Source organism: Macaca nemestrina, chromosome X (genome assembly GCF_043159975.1).
Source record: "Macaca nemestrina isolate mMacNem1 chromosome X, mMacNem.hap1, whole genome shotgun sequence".
NCBI lineage: Eukaryota > Metazoa > Chordata > Mammalia > Primates > Cercopithecidae > Macaca > Macaca nemestrina.
This window is the reverse complement of record NC_092145.1, coordinates 76111897-76126047: the sequence shown is the minus strand read 5'-3', so window position 1 is coordinate 76126047 and position 14151 is coordinate 76111897. Positions and strand designations below refer to the sequence as shown.

Here is a 14151-nt window from a genome sequence, read left to right as displayed (position 1 = left end):
GGCTTTCTCTGTGGATTAATTGGTCAGGAAAGACACTTTTTATATTGTCAAGTGGCACTTAAGCCATTAATTCTTGACTGTGAAACTGCTTTTCCTGGGCAATGCTCTTTAAGGAAAAACTTATTCAGTCCAGTGACTGGTGACTAAGGGAACGATGGAGCACAGGGGATTGGGCGGGATCTAGACTCCTAATAATGCCTTCTTAGCCAATGAAAAGCATTTCCTATTGAGACCCCCAAGAGTTCCCCTGGCCCTCGGCTCCAGCTCGGACTTCAGGCCTTTTTGTGTCCTGTTTGCTAAAGGCATGCGGGCTACAGCATTCAAGAGAGGGAGTCGTTAACAAAGGGAAAGAGATAAATGTAAATAAGCTCACATTTTCAGAATGAGCGGTTTGCAGTAAGAAGCTGCGGCAGCCCAGAGTCTGCTACTTTAGGCTGGGCTAACCTTTCCCTGTTTAAAAAAAAAAAAATGGATAAAAATATGCACTTCCAAAGGGCGAGGTGCCCATTTACATGTTTATTAGTTAATTATCTACAGGCATCAGCACATTCTCTCATCTAGCACACTCTTTCTTGGGGTAAGTTTCTCTTTGAGAAAGATTTGATTTTGGCGTTTGGGGGTGGGGGATAGCATAACAAACTACAGTGGAAACACTGATGCTTTGAGAGTGTAAGGAAAGAAGTTAGACTTCAACTCTGAAGTACTGAACAAGGATCTTCGTGTTGAATGGTAAAAAACGAGAATTTCCATTGTTTTGGCAATAATATTGTTTCCGTGGAAGAGATACAGGATTTTCAGGCTGCTGTTTCATGTAAACACAGTTGTTCTAAAGAGCTAATTTAAAATCACAGTGTAGAACAATTTAGAAAGTATATTGGCTAGCTTTGTATTTCTTTGGTTTACAATTTATTGTGAGCTAACGTGGCTTGTATTATGATGAGGTTTCTTCTAGTAAAACTATACATGACATGCCTTTGATGCTTAATTGATTTATGGAGAATGTGACATTTGCTATATTGAATAATTTATGAACTTGCCCATAAAGGAAGAATCATGTTTGAATGAAAAACTCTGTCATAAACTGCATTTGCTATTATATGTGAAATTAATTGCTGTTTGCCATACAAATGCATCAATATGTCATCTTTAAACTCTCTTCTTGTAAATTTTAAATATTTTCAGTAAAAAGGTCTTACTGAGTTGATAAATATTGTATTTCAGTTACTTTTTAAAACGAAATTCAGCAATGTAATTTATCATTATTTCAGTGTGGAAAAGACTAGATAAATTCAAAGGTCAGAACATTTCAGAGCTTGGTGCGGTTATTCAGTTTGCTACCTTACAAAATTATACCATCTTTATTTATCTTGACTAACATGAAGACAATAATAATAACCTGAGATCCAGATTATCCAATGGCTTTGCAACACGTTTATTTTTCAGAACAAAATTCCAAACATCGTATCCCATCAACATAGATTATAAAACCCTTTGCCTTGTCACAGATGAAAAGTTGCACTCTTGCCAAGAAGGATGAGTTCACCTGATAAACTTGATGGCATCTACATTCTAAAGCATCTCCTGCCAATCAGAGATGAGAATGAAAGCCTTATTGGAACAATCAGGCCTATCTTTCAGAATGTGCTCTGCAAGTTAAAGGGAGAACCAGGAAGATGCCTCACAGAAACATTCAGGCCAAGCTTAGCTAAAGCTTGATCTATTCAATTGCCTTTGTGGGAAAATGCAGTGAGAATTGTTGCCCTTGCTGTGATTGGTTCAGCGCCTAATTGTGTAGTTACCTTTTGTCTGTGTATGTGGTCATGATATATAGTCTGCCCTTTGCCTTCTGATGAGGGAAGAACAAAACCTGTAACGTGTTTGCGAATATTAGTACTGAAAATTGGGAGCCTGATAAAAGGTTACCTACCACCGGGAATCCACCTTTACTTTAAGTGGATAAATAATCAGTTATGAGAACAATGCATAGGGTAAATGATCTAATGATTCTACATGGTTATGTCCTGAAGTATGCTGATAACCTCATATTCTGAGGGATGAAGTGACCAGGAAACAGGTGGGAAGGGTTGAGGGTTGAGACCTAACAATTAGAGTTGATATGCCTGCTGAAATGAGCACAAGGACAGAGGATGAGGAAAATAAGGGAATTTGGAAGACTTTAGGATATTAGTGGCATCTTTCTCTGTGATTCTTAGCTTCCGGTATTAATTAATACTATTTATTTCTAATATTCAAATAAATCTAGTAATCATTTCATTAAGTCTAACAAAAATTAATGACCCTCCTTGCTTGCAGACTTTGAGGAAATAAAAAATGTTTTACAGTGGCCAATGTAAACAGGTGAAAATAAATGATAGAGGAGAATAGCCAATAAGGCCACCAGCATGGCACTCGTTGAAGGTTGCTTTTCTGTCAGTCAAAACCGAAGATTAAAGGAGAAGAGAAACTGAGACTCAGAAACGGACTGTGACTTGCTCTCACAGTGCTTGTGATGGGGCTGGATGTGTCTACATTTAATTAATATTAGTTGTAAAAACTTCTGGGTACTTGAACTTCCTAATTTGATTGGATTTTGAATAAAAAATTTTCTGTATAATCTTTATCAACTGTGAGAGGCATAAAATAATGTTAATGCTTCTATCTTCCTTTACAATAAACCAATAAAATAATATTCATTTCATTCCAGGAATACAGATTTCTGGTGGAGTGTGAAAACTAACTCTCCTTAATATTAAGATGATCTCAATATATCTTAAATTATCTAATCATTTTATTTATTTTGGTTTTTTAGATTGTAGAAAAATCATTTCAGGAAAGTCGTAATACTATTTAGCAGTTTGCTTTGTTTTAGTCTACCTCTGTTTAGAAAAGGATGAGATGTAACAATAGTGTAAGTTTGGAACTAGGGGATGATTCTACTTTACAGGTGGAAGCACTGTAGTGGGTAAATTCTAAATGCAGTTGCTACTTGTAAGAATTCCATTGCAGAGTATTTCTGGTTCTATACAAATATTTTGTGCAGAGTTTGAATTGGAGATGTTACAGACATGCTATATTGGGTAGGCCTGGGACATCCTGGTAAAGGTGCAGTGATTGTCAGTCAGTGTGCTAATACCCAGTAATCGAAGCCTTGATCATATCACTGTAGTTCAGTGGAGAGAGAAATTGTGTGGGGTGTAGGTAAAAAACAAGACAGTGGAGTCTCCACCTGCTGTTCCAGTCATCTTTCCTCTTCCCTTATGAAGGACCTGCCCAATGGTAACAGTTGTTGCCAAGAAAAGAAGAAGAAGAAGAAAAAAAAAACAACGTTAGTTCACGCCAAAACAAAATTCTCCTTTGTTTTGGTATTTTTAATGTAACACATTACTTTATGGAAGTGGAGGGAAGTATTTTTATGTCTTTTGTCACTCATTGTCTTTATGATTATAGGTTACCACATGTGGATTTTATGCATTAGGGTTTAGTCAGTACTACTAACAAAATACAGCACAGCAGTGATAGGTTGGAAAATACATTGTTATCTGCAATTCTGTAATAATGAAATCCAATGCATGTAAATACTATTTTAAAATTTATTGGGTCTCATTTACTCTGGTTTATATCACATAATGCTTTTTCTATCTTATGATCTTTTATAAGATCATTTTATTGAAAATATACATTTTATTGAAAAACTATTAGCTCTCTTTATGGCACACTATTATTACTATTTCTATTTCACAGCACCCATTGGAGGAAATCTCTAACTACAGTGCCTCCAGGAAGCTCATTGGTTATTCCAGTCTTAGATAAAATTGGTACCAGGATTTGGTTCGAACTAATGTGGTGAGTCCTACCCTCCTGATAATAACTTTCTCTACAAATTCCTAATTTAATTCTTCTACCTTTGTTGTAACAAATAGTTCCAACTTATTAAAGATTGTATCATCTGAAGATCCAGAATGGATGGAGGAATTGTAATTTGTTGTAATCCAGGCAATTTTGATGTAGATGAATATTGATTCTTTAGCTCAACCCCTCTCTGCCACTGGGATTTACCTTTAGATATGGGAGACTCTTTTTATTGCTATTACCAGGTTCAGTGTCCAAGTATATCACATGAATTGGTGTCCAAACTGATAACTGATTTGCCTGTTCAAATATATGGAATAATGTCAAAATCCTGGCCGGCATATATGACCCTTACAGAAATTGGAAATGAGTTATTTTGGGAACACCCAAAAATTGTCCCAAAAGATTTGGGGCTTCTGCTGAGATGAGATATTGAGTCTCAAGGCTCAAGACAATTTTATAATATTAGGTTGAGCAATTTACCTGTAGTTGACTTACTCTGTAACTAAGTACTATAGAAAATTCTACTTTAGTAGGGCTGATGCAATCTTTGGCCCCATCATGTTGAGCACCAGACCACATTATTTCCCAAAGATTGGACTGTGTTATCAAGTGAAGTGTTAATGAGTGACTGAAGTATTTTTTTTCTTTTTTGATGAAAAGAAAAAAATATCAAGTTAATCACTGAGAATAGGATTTTATAAAATTGAGGCCCATATCAGTTTCCTGTTTTCCTCAAATAAAATGGAGGGACAAAGCAGCCTTAATAATCTTAGTGAAAACCAGATTAGATGTAGATAAGTCACTTTTAAAAGGATATTTGTTGCATCCAAAATGAAAGAGGTTGATATAGATCAATTTCCTAACTCCATTCTTGAGTGAAATATTTATCTATGGTTCCCTCCATATGGAATGCCATAAAGTTAGGTTTTGTTTTAAAAACTATTACAAAGCATCAATCAATGCATGGGAACATTGATGCAAAACCTGCATGATTGTGACCTATGCCTGTGACTTGACTAAGAAAATTTCCTTAAGGTGTCTTATCTGTTAAAAACCACTGATTTGAGAAGCAACAGTCTGAACATATTCCCTATTGCTCCAGCAGGATTGTTTTGAGCTGTATTTTCACAACATTTGTGTATTTTTAAATCTGCTTCACTGCTAAGTATCTATAGATAAGAACACAATAGATTTCATCTTCCTCTGAAAACTATTGTGTCAACTTTCATAAACTTTGACCAGAGTAGAACAAGGAAATGCTCTGGGGATCAGAAGCACTCTGACCTGGCCTGCGCTTATTAAAAGTGGAGCAAAGCAAAAATAATTTTAGTATACTCTGCCTTCAAGGCCTTGTCTTCCTGAGCTCTGGACTGTCCTCTGTAGGGACAAAAAGCAAGTCAGCTTTTCTAGCGTACTAGGAATATTTATGCCAGAAGTTGGAGCTTTGTTTTCAATGTATCATCTGAAAGTTTAGCATTTCATGAAGTAAAGTGATTTGGTTATTCATCCTTATAGGGCCAAAAGGCTAACTTTACTTCTTACAGGAGCCTTAAGGACCCCAAACATGGTTTACTTGTATTTTACTATCATTAGGAATTTTTTTTTTTTTGAAAAAGAGGAAACAATTGTGGCCACTCTGAATTAGCTCCATGTGTAGATCGAAGTTAAAAGTTGAGGGTCAGATTTCTTTCCGGTCAACCTCCAAGGTACCTGCTTCCTGTCCATTGTCAATAAAAATGCAGCTATCCAACACTCTCTGACATCCTTAGGTGATTAAATGTCAGAATAATTGGCAGCAGAGGTTTGCAGAAGACAGTAGTTTAATGCTTCTTGCAGTGGAAAATGTAATTAACTGCATCAGCATATATTTTTCCTTCTTCATCTCATCTGAAGCTCAAGTGTTCGTCCTTTGTCTCCATTTGGTGCACAATATGTTGGCTATTTAGGAGGATCTAACAGATAGAAACACTGTTTCTTTTAGTCAAAAGAAAGGAAGCCAGTAAGAAGAGAGGCTAATATTGATTCTTCTTCAGAATCATCTCAAAAGCCAAATGCCTTTCTGGTTTTTTAATCATACCTGTATGGGAGATATTACCTTGAGGGCGCACTCCTGGATTGTCCTGTTTGAGTAAATTATGTAGTTAAGGCTGAAACTCAAGGGGGTGCTTTCTGAGGTACAAGGTATACATGACACTAGAAGGATGTGTTCCTAATATGAACTTCAGGGTACCAAAAAGAGACAGAAATATAAAGTTACAGTTGTTTCAGGAAAAGAGAAGGAAACAAACTTATATAATGTTTCTCTGTGGTTAGGTAGAGCCAAATACTGGCCAGCTCATAAAGCAATTCACAAGCCCTATTGAGTCTTCCTAGCTTTAGCTGTGAGGCTTAGAGGTAAAGTTTATACAAGGAAGAGAGAGAGTATAGCCAAGTTACAGAGTGAACCAGTGTCTGAGTCAGAAATAGAACTCCTTGCTTCTAATGCTGTGTTAAGTCCCAGCACCACACCCTCACTTCTAGACGGCAAAGGTGGTTGTGTGTTCAAGCAACGGGAGCTATGAATAGGGCCATAGTGGCAGTTTTCCCATGCCCTCTCTTCAGGATTGAGAATGTAATGCTTTCTTGTCTGTCCTTTCTCTCCCATAAAGTTTGATTACTCAGAGCAGCAGAGCAGAAGTGTCAGGCATTTGCAGGCTGCTTGCTGTGGGTATAATGTATATGTTCCCACGAACATAAAACTGAAGTGAGGGGATGGATATGTTAATTAGCTTGACATAATCACCTCATGTAGTATACATATATTAAAACATCGCCTTGTACTTACATAAATGTAGTATAATTGTGATTTGTCAGTTAAACATAATGCAAATAAAAAATAAAATGATTGAAATCATAAAACATCTGAATGGAAAACTGGGGAGATCTATTTGAAATATATCAACTTGAGAATCACAAAATAATATACAGCCAGTGAGCTAGAATCATGCTGCGTAAAAGGATCACTAGTGGGCAGACTGGAGGGACTTTGGGCAGAAGGGAAAAGGATTCTATTATAAAAGCATTTCCCAAATAAAATAATTGTACTGGCAGTACTTATTGTAGAAGATAAGTTCAAGCCGATCCTAGTGAATAAAGCCTGACTTTAATGTTAGAGATTTTGCAGTCCCATAAATTCTGTTTTAACTATCAGTTTTATATTTTTGGACTCTTGATTGACCCACACCTTCCTCACATTCATTGCAATGCTATAGTATTGCACTTATTGTATTGAGTGTGAGCTTTCCTGCTCCTACAACATACTCTTATAGTATCTTTAGATATATGATAGATGTTCAAAAAATACTTGTCAAACCAAATGGAATGTGCATGTTTTTTTCCATTCTGGGTGGACAGAATATCTTATTACACAGAAATCATATATGAAAAGCAAATTTGATTATTTGTTCCATCTTGTCTCTCATAGGAGGAAAATATTTCCTACCGGTCCCTAGTGTCAGAGTGGTGAACCCCTGCAGCCAGCAGGCCTCCTGAAAAAAAAGTCCATGGGTGACAGAAGATTCATTGACTTCCAATTCCAAGATTCAAATTCAAGCCTCAGACCCAGGTTGGGCAATGCTACTGCCAATAATACTTGCATTGTTGATGATTCCTTCAAGTATAATCTGAATGGTGCTGTCTACAGTGTTGTATTCATCTTGGGTCTGATAACCAACAGTGTCTCTCTGTTTGTCTTCTGTTTCCGCATGAAAATGAGAAGTGAGACTGCTATTTTTATCACCAATCTAGCCCTCTCTGATTTGCTTTTTGTCTGTACCCTACCTTTTAAAATATTTTACAACTTCAACCGCCACTGGCCTTTTGGTGACACCCTCTGCAAGATCTCTGGAACTGCATTCCTTACCAACATCTATGGCAGCATGCTCTTTCTCACCTGTATTAGTGTGGATCGTTTCCTGGCCATTGTCTATCCCTTCCGATCTCGTACTATTAGGACTAGGAGGAATTCTGCCATTGTGTGTGCTGGTGTCTGGATCCTAGTCCTCAGTGGTGGTATTTCAGCCTCTTTGTTTTCCACCACTAATGTCAACAATGCAACCACCACCTGCTTTGAAGGCTTCTCCAAACGTGTCTGGAAGACTTATTTATCGAAGATCACAATATTTATTGAAGTTGTTGGGTTTATCATTCCTCTGATATTGAATGTCTCTTGCTCTTCTGTGGTGCTGAGAACTCTTCGTAAGCCTGCTACTCTATCTCAAATTGGTACCAATAAGAAAAAAGTTCTGAAAATGATCACAGTACATATGGCAGTATTCGTGGTATGCTTTGTACCCTACAACTCTGTCCTCTTCCTGTATGCACTGGTGCGCTCACAAGCTATTACTAATTGCTTTTTGGAAAGATTTGCAAAGATCATGTACCCAATCACCTTGTGTCTTGCAACTCTGAACTGTTGTTTTGACCCTTTCATCTATTACTTCACGCTTGAGTCCTTTCAGAAGTCCTTCTACGTCAATACCCACATCAGAATGGAGTCCCTGTTTAAGACTGAAACACCTTTGACCACAAAGCCTTCCCTTCCAGCTATTCAAGAGGAAGTAAGTGATCAAACAACAAATAATGGTGGTGAATTAATGCTAGAATCCACCTTTTAGGTATGAGAACTGTGTTCAGGTCCAGATATGGTTTCTCCTATAATTTTTCCTATGCTATAAACTAAAGATTTGAAGCTAATGATACTGAGAACAATGCACCAAATCCAGTCAGATACATTTGTTTGAAGGTATACTGTGCAGTTTTTATTGCTGTTTTGTTCAGTAATTATAGGTCAAGTCTAATTACAACCACCAAGATGGATTGCCAAACTCTCCTGCTTGGTTGGAATTTCATTGTATCACACTATCCATGTGGCCAGTGGCATTTGATAATATAGAGATGACTTTGAAACTTTCAAAAAGGTATTTCCATTCCAGTGATATTTGGTAATTAGGTTGGACCTATAAATATAGAACAAATTCAGGGATTTTAAAAAAATTGTGTTACTACTGATATATGCTAGTTTTATTTCTCTTTTGAATTGTCATTGAGTTTATTTTAGCACAAGAATATTTTTAGCCTAACATTATTAATAAGAAATGTGTCAAATTTTTGTCATCGGTAAAATATGTTATGTGCATTTTGAAAACAGAGAATAAATTGTGTTGGCATGTACGTGGGTGGGAAGAAAGAGAAAATTAATGGGATTTACACAATTATAATCACCAGCAGTGTGAGTTTTAAAAACTTCATTGGTTTTACACCACATTAAAATTTTCATGTCAAACTTCAAAGCCAGAAAGCTGCTAAATATGTGTCTGGCAGGTAAAAGCTGGAAAATTACTTAAAACAATAAAATGTCAATAAAAAACTGGAGCAACAACAACATTTTTTTTTCTTAAAAAGTCATGTTATCTTCATTTTGGGAAACTAGGTTCTATAAAATCTTTATCCTCCCTATTATACTTTGGAGCACAGCACAGCCAGAAAGGGGCTGCATTTGTGCCCAGGTCAGGAGCAAATTGAAAAAAATAAAGTAATACAAATAATCAAACTATAAAGCAAAAACATTTATTAAAAACTGAATTAATCATTTTTGGAGGGAGGAGTAGAGATACATAACCTGAAAATACTTATTCTTTCTTATTGAATTTTGGAGTATAATATAGCCAGGAACTGCTGAATTTGTACCCCTAGATTGGAAGCAAATCGAAAAAAAAAAAAAAACCCAGCACATAAGCTAAACCAAATCAGAACAAAAAAACTACAGAACCCCAAGAAAAACAAAACTTAAAAAAAACCTCAAAAATAATTTGTAACACTTTCATTACCATTTGTTGAGGTTCTGTAAATTTAAAAATACTATGTCATTTGCATAAAATTTTGAAGCACACTGCAGCTACAAAGTGGCTAAATTCATCTCCTGGTTAGGAGCAAATTGTGGGAAAAAAAGGTCAAAAATCAAACTCCTATAAAACAAACAAAATGAGCACAAACAAAATTTAGAATTTGCATTTTCTGAACATCTGAAAAAGTTACAAAACACTGTAACATTCATATGATGCTTTGGATCAAAATGCAACTAAGAAGCTGCTAAACTGACACCCAGTTTAAAAGCAATTAAAAACAGTATTTTAAAATCTACAAAAAAGAAAACATTTTTTATAGTTTACTTAAACAACAAAAATCTTTAAAACTCTTACTATTTTTTAAACTAAAGTGGATATTTAAGAATATTAAAACTTGTAAATATAACTTCTGAGTTGAAAGATGCTACACTTTTGCTCAAGTCAGGAGCAGTGGAAATAAACCCTCATATACACACATACACAGCAGCAGCAACAACAAAAAAAATTAAATGTTACACCCTGAAAAACAACAAAAATCTTTTAAAATGTGCATTAATCACTTTTAAAAATATTTGGATAACATGACAATTTAAAAATGCTAAGAATTTTAAAATAAAACTTCCAGGAACAATGTATCCTGTAGGTTGCTGAACTTGTGCCAGAAAGTGGTTAAACATTTATAAAGCACAGAGCAATAACAAAAAAGTAAAACTTCTAAAACAATAAGCAAATTTTTAAAACTCATTAACTTGTTTTTCTTTCTGATGATATGCAGACTTAAAAATACTGAGATTTTTAAGTAAAAATCTGTGAGCGTAATGTAACTTTAAAAACTGTAAAATCTGTGTCTGGGTTAGGAATGAAGTGAAAAAATGCTAAAATAATAGTAAAAATAAATTCTTAAAACTGGCATTACTTTTTCCCAATGAAAGTCCTAAAAGTAATTATGCATTATATAGTTTTATGAAAAGAGGCTATAGATGGAATACATAAGGCATTAGGTTCAGTTAAATACAATTAGGTTAAGATAAGTTCAGTTGTTAGATTATATGGTAGGATGAAATCAGTAATAGAAGCATGAATAATCTTTTGTTTATTTCAGTATTCATGTTTTTCCGTTTCTTGTAAGTATAAAATATATGTGAACGTTTATTTGTGCCCTTGCTTCTTAACATTATAAAATTTTATGATTATGACACCAAACCATTTAATGGGATATTAACTAAGTTGAAATAAAATATATTATTAAATGTTTCTTGTTGTGTAATTTCCATGTTTAGTTTTAATTTTTTTATATTTCACTTTTTAAATTTCCATTTTTATAGTTAATATAAATTGCTAATAATAAAACTTGTCACATTAACAATGTAACCAAGAAAATGTAAAGTATAACTAAATATAAAAGTGACTATGTTACATCGAAAGGAAAAGCAATTTTATGGCTATAATTGCAACTTGGATTTTAAAGGTTTATTAAATGTAATAAAATATATTTGAATTATCTAGCAGTTATACTTTGATCAATTATTCAACTTCCTTTATTTTTGGCCACCCAAAGGCATATCTTCTTTATCTTCCCTCCATCTTTTCAAAAAGGAATTATTGGAATATATTTGCTCAAATTAATTTCAGTAATTCATTTCTGAGGCTATCTGAAGACCAATGCAAAATTGGCAAATGGCAAATTCCTGGGTAACTTTTCAGGGATCAAGATAAAAGACTAATGACCTCTTTTCCTGATTTTTCTAACTTGGGTTTGATTTATTTGGGATTGTTAGCCAAGCTGACTTTGGATTTTAATTCTAGGATTCGACAAAATATTCTAGGACAACTGGGAACCCTGGGAAAAGCCAGGGCAAACAGATCATCTGACAACAATAAGATGAATGTAGACCTAAGTGGCTGACAGATTAATACCTAGAACAGGTGATGGTCTCGAGGTAGCAAGACAGGGAATTTCTGGTCATCATTCTCATGCCTCTAACTCTCAGGGATGGCAGTGTCAGCATCTCAAGCACCATATGCTGTGTTAGTTCCCCAAGAGATGACAACAAACTCTGCATTTTCTGATCATGACTAGCATGATCAGCCCTAGGCTACATTTGAAACTAGAGTAATTTTGCCATTAATGATGTCCTAGGCCAGGTCCCCAGAAACATAGGGACAGAAGCTGTAGGTTTCATATCCCTATTTGCCCTCTTCTACCTTTTTTCTCCACCCCCAATCCCTGTACCTTATATTTAATTTGGTTTCCCAAACTTCACATTCTCTACCTGTTTTTCCTGTGGTCTTTGTGTTCTCCAACATCTTTTCCCACCCTCTCCAGAAATATTGCTTCTTCCTGAACAAAAACACAACACATAAAGCTCTGTCAAGACAGTGACAGGCTGAACAGATTTACATTAAGGTGTGAATGATTGATCCCCCATTTTTCTCTCCTTGACTGGTTTTAACCTTCTGGTGTTCGCATCTTAGAAAAGGAGTCTGTTTAATTCAAATGACTGTCTGAAGCAGGGTCAGGATGGGAAAACATGATTGTCCTGGTAAATGGTAAATCATCTGTCAAGCCTCAGCCTCTCTTGCCTTGAGGTGGAGCTTCTGCACTGCAGACTTTCTTGTCCTGCTCCCTTGAGCTCACTTTGTGTTCTGCTGAGTCCAAAACATACACCACCTGCTTCTAGACAGCCCTCTTTTCCAAAACCACCTGAAGTGACTGGGAGCCTGTATTCTCATTTCATATAGGCATGGATTCTTTCCCTCAACTATCTCCTGATTCTGGTGGGTTTGGTGAAATTAGGTAAAATAAGAAGCAGATTGTTTATATTTTATGAACAAGGAAGCAAAAGAGCACAGGCTACTGAGTCAAAATCTCCACTGTATGCAGAGTTTTAAGAACCACGTACTGCCTACTGTTTTGCTTCCTTCCCTCTCTGAGGGCCTGGAAATGAAGCTCTTCTTTACTAAATATACAAAGAGATACTGAGTTCAGGACCTCAGAGGAGCAGGTCTAGTGTGAGGCCTAAAATGTGACAGTGAAGGAAGTCAAGCGGGTTCTCAAGTTGGCATGCCTTGTGTGGCCCTAGCAGCCAGCTTTCCTTCCTGTTTATCATGCAGCAGTTCACACTTTGTAGATAAAAAGGTAGTCCCAAAGAGCCCTCATGCCTTACATTGGTGTTCCAGGGTAAATTGTCTCCTCTTCACATTGTCGCCTTTCCTCCTCTAGTTGGTGGTAGCAAAACCAAAACTATGGGTCGCTTTCCTCAATTGGGAACGTGGAACTTCTTGACCAGACCCAGTTCAAGACAGTTTGAAGTTCCTGAGAAACAAATTGGCTGGGACAATGCCTAGGGATCCAGAATTCATTCATTTACTTATTCAACAAATTTCTTGAATACCAACCATGTGTCAGACATTCTTCTAGGCATTGGGGGTACAATGGTGACAATAACAGAAAAAAATCCTTGTCATTTTAAAACTTATGCTCTGGAGTCAGAGCAAGCAGAACCACCAACAAACAAATAAACAAGTTAAAAGTAATAACAGTGTTTTCTGGCTGGAACCATGGAGGGTGTCAAAGAGAAGAAGAAGAAGGTTTCTGTTGTGCCAGAAATCCTTAAGAAAAAGCAAAGTAATTTTGCAAAGCTGAAGATCAATCACCGGAGAAAGAAGTTTTCCCAAAGATGCTTTGAAAAACAAGGAGAAAACTTATCTATGAAACAGCGAAGCACTATTACAAGGAATATAGGCAGGTGTACAGAACTGAAATTCAAATGGCTAGGATGGCAAGAAAAGCTGCAAATTTTATGTACCTGCAGAAACCAAATTGGTATTTGTCATCAGGATCAGATGTATTAATGGTATAAGGCCAAAGATCTGACAGGTGTTGCAGCTTTTTTGCCCTCGTCACATCTTCAGTGAAACCTTTGTCAAGCTCAACAAGGCTTCAATTAACATGCTGAGGATTGTAGAACCATATATTGCATGGGAGTACCCAAATCTGAAGTCAGTAAATGAACTAATCTACAAGCGTTCTATGGCAAAATCAGTAAGAAGCAAATTACTTTGACAGATAATACTTTGACTGCTTGATGTCTTGGTAAATAGGACATCATTTGCATGGGGGATCTGATTCATGAGATCTATACTTTTGAAAAATGCTACAAAGAAGCAAATAACTTTCTGCGGCCCTTCAAATTATCCTCTCCATGAGATAGAATGAAGAAAAAGACCACCCATTTTGTAGAAGGTGAAGATGCTGGCAACAGGAGGACCAGATCAACAGTTTTATTAGGAGAATAAACTAAGGTGCCTACCATGCTTATTTTTTTCTAATATGGTCAGTAAATAAGCAGTACCTGCTCTCAGATTAAAATAAAAAAATGTAATAAGAACAGATGATAAGTGCTATATGCAA

At 36.0% G+C, this 14151-nt stretch overlaps 1 protein-coding gene across 1 annotated transcript; it reads left to right on the top strand.

Annotated features, from left to right (window-relative positions):
* The first annotated feature begins 274 nt into the window (after window positions 1-274).
* Window positions 275-11169, top strand: LOC105464349 (lysophosphatidic acid receptor 4). The gene is made up of 3 exons (XM_024787553.2): window positions 275-577; window positions 3742-3843; window positions 7316-11169. Exon 3 carries the CDS (start codon window positions 7395-7397, stop codon window positions 8505-8507), a length of 1113 nt encoding a protein of 370 aa, XP_024643321.1. The 5' UTR covers window positions 275-577; window positions 3742-3843; window positions 7316-7394; the 3' UTR covers window positions 8508-11169.
* The last annotated feature ends 2982 nt before the right edge of the window (window positions 11170-14151 follow it).

Bases quoted from the DNA above. Each gene is read 5' to 3' on its own strand.
- LOC105464349 (XM_024787553.2), top strand. From the start codon at position 7,395: ATGGGTGACAGAAGATTCATTGACTTCCAATTCCAAGATTCAAATTCA.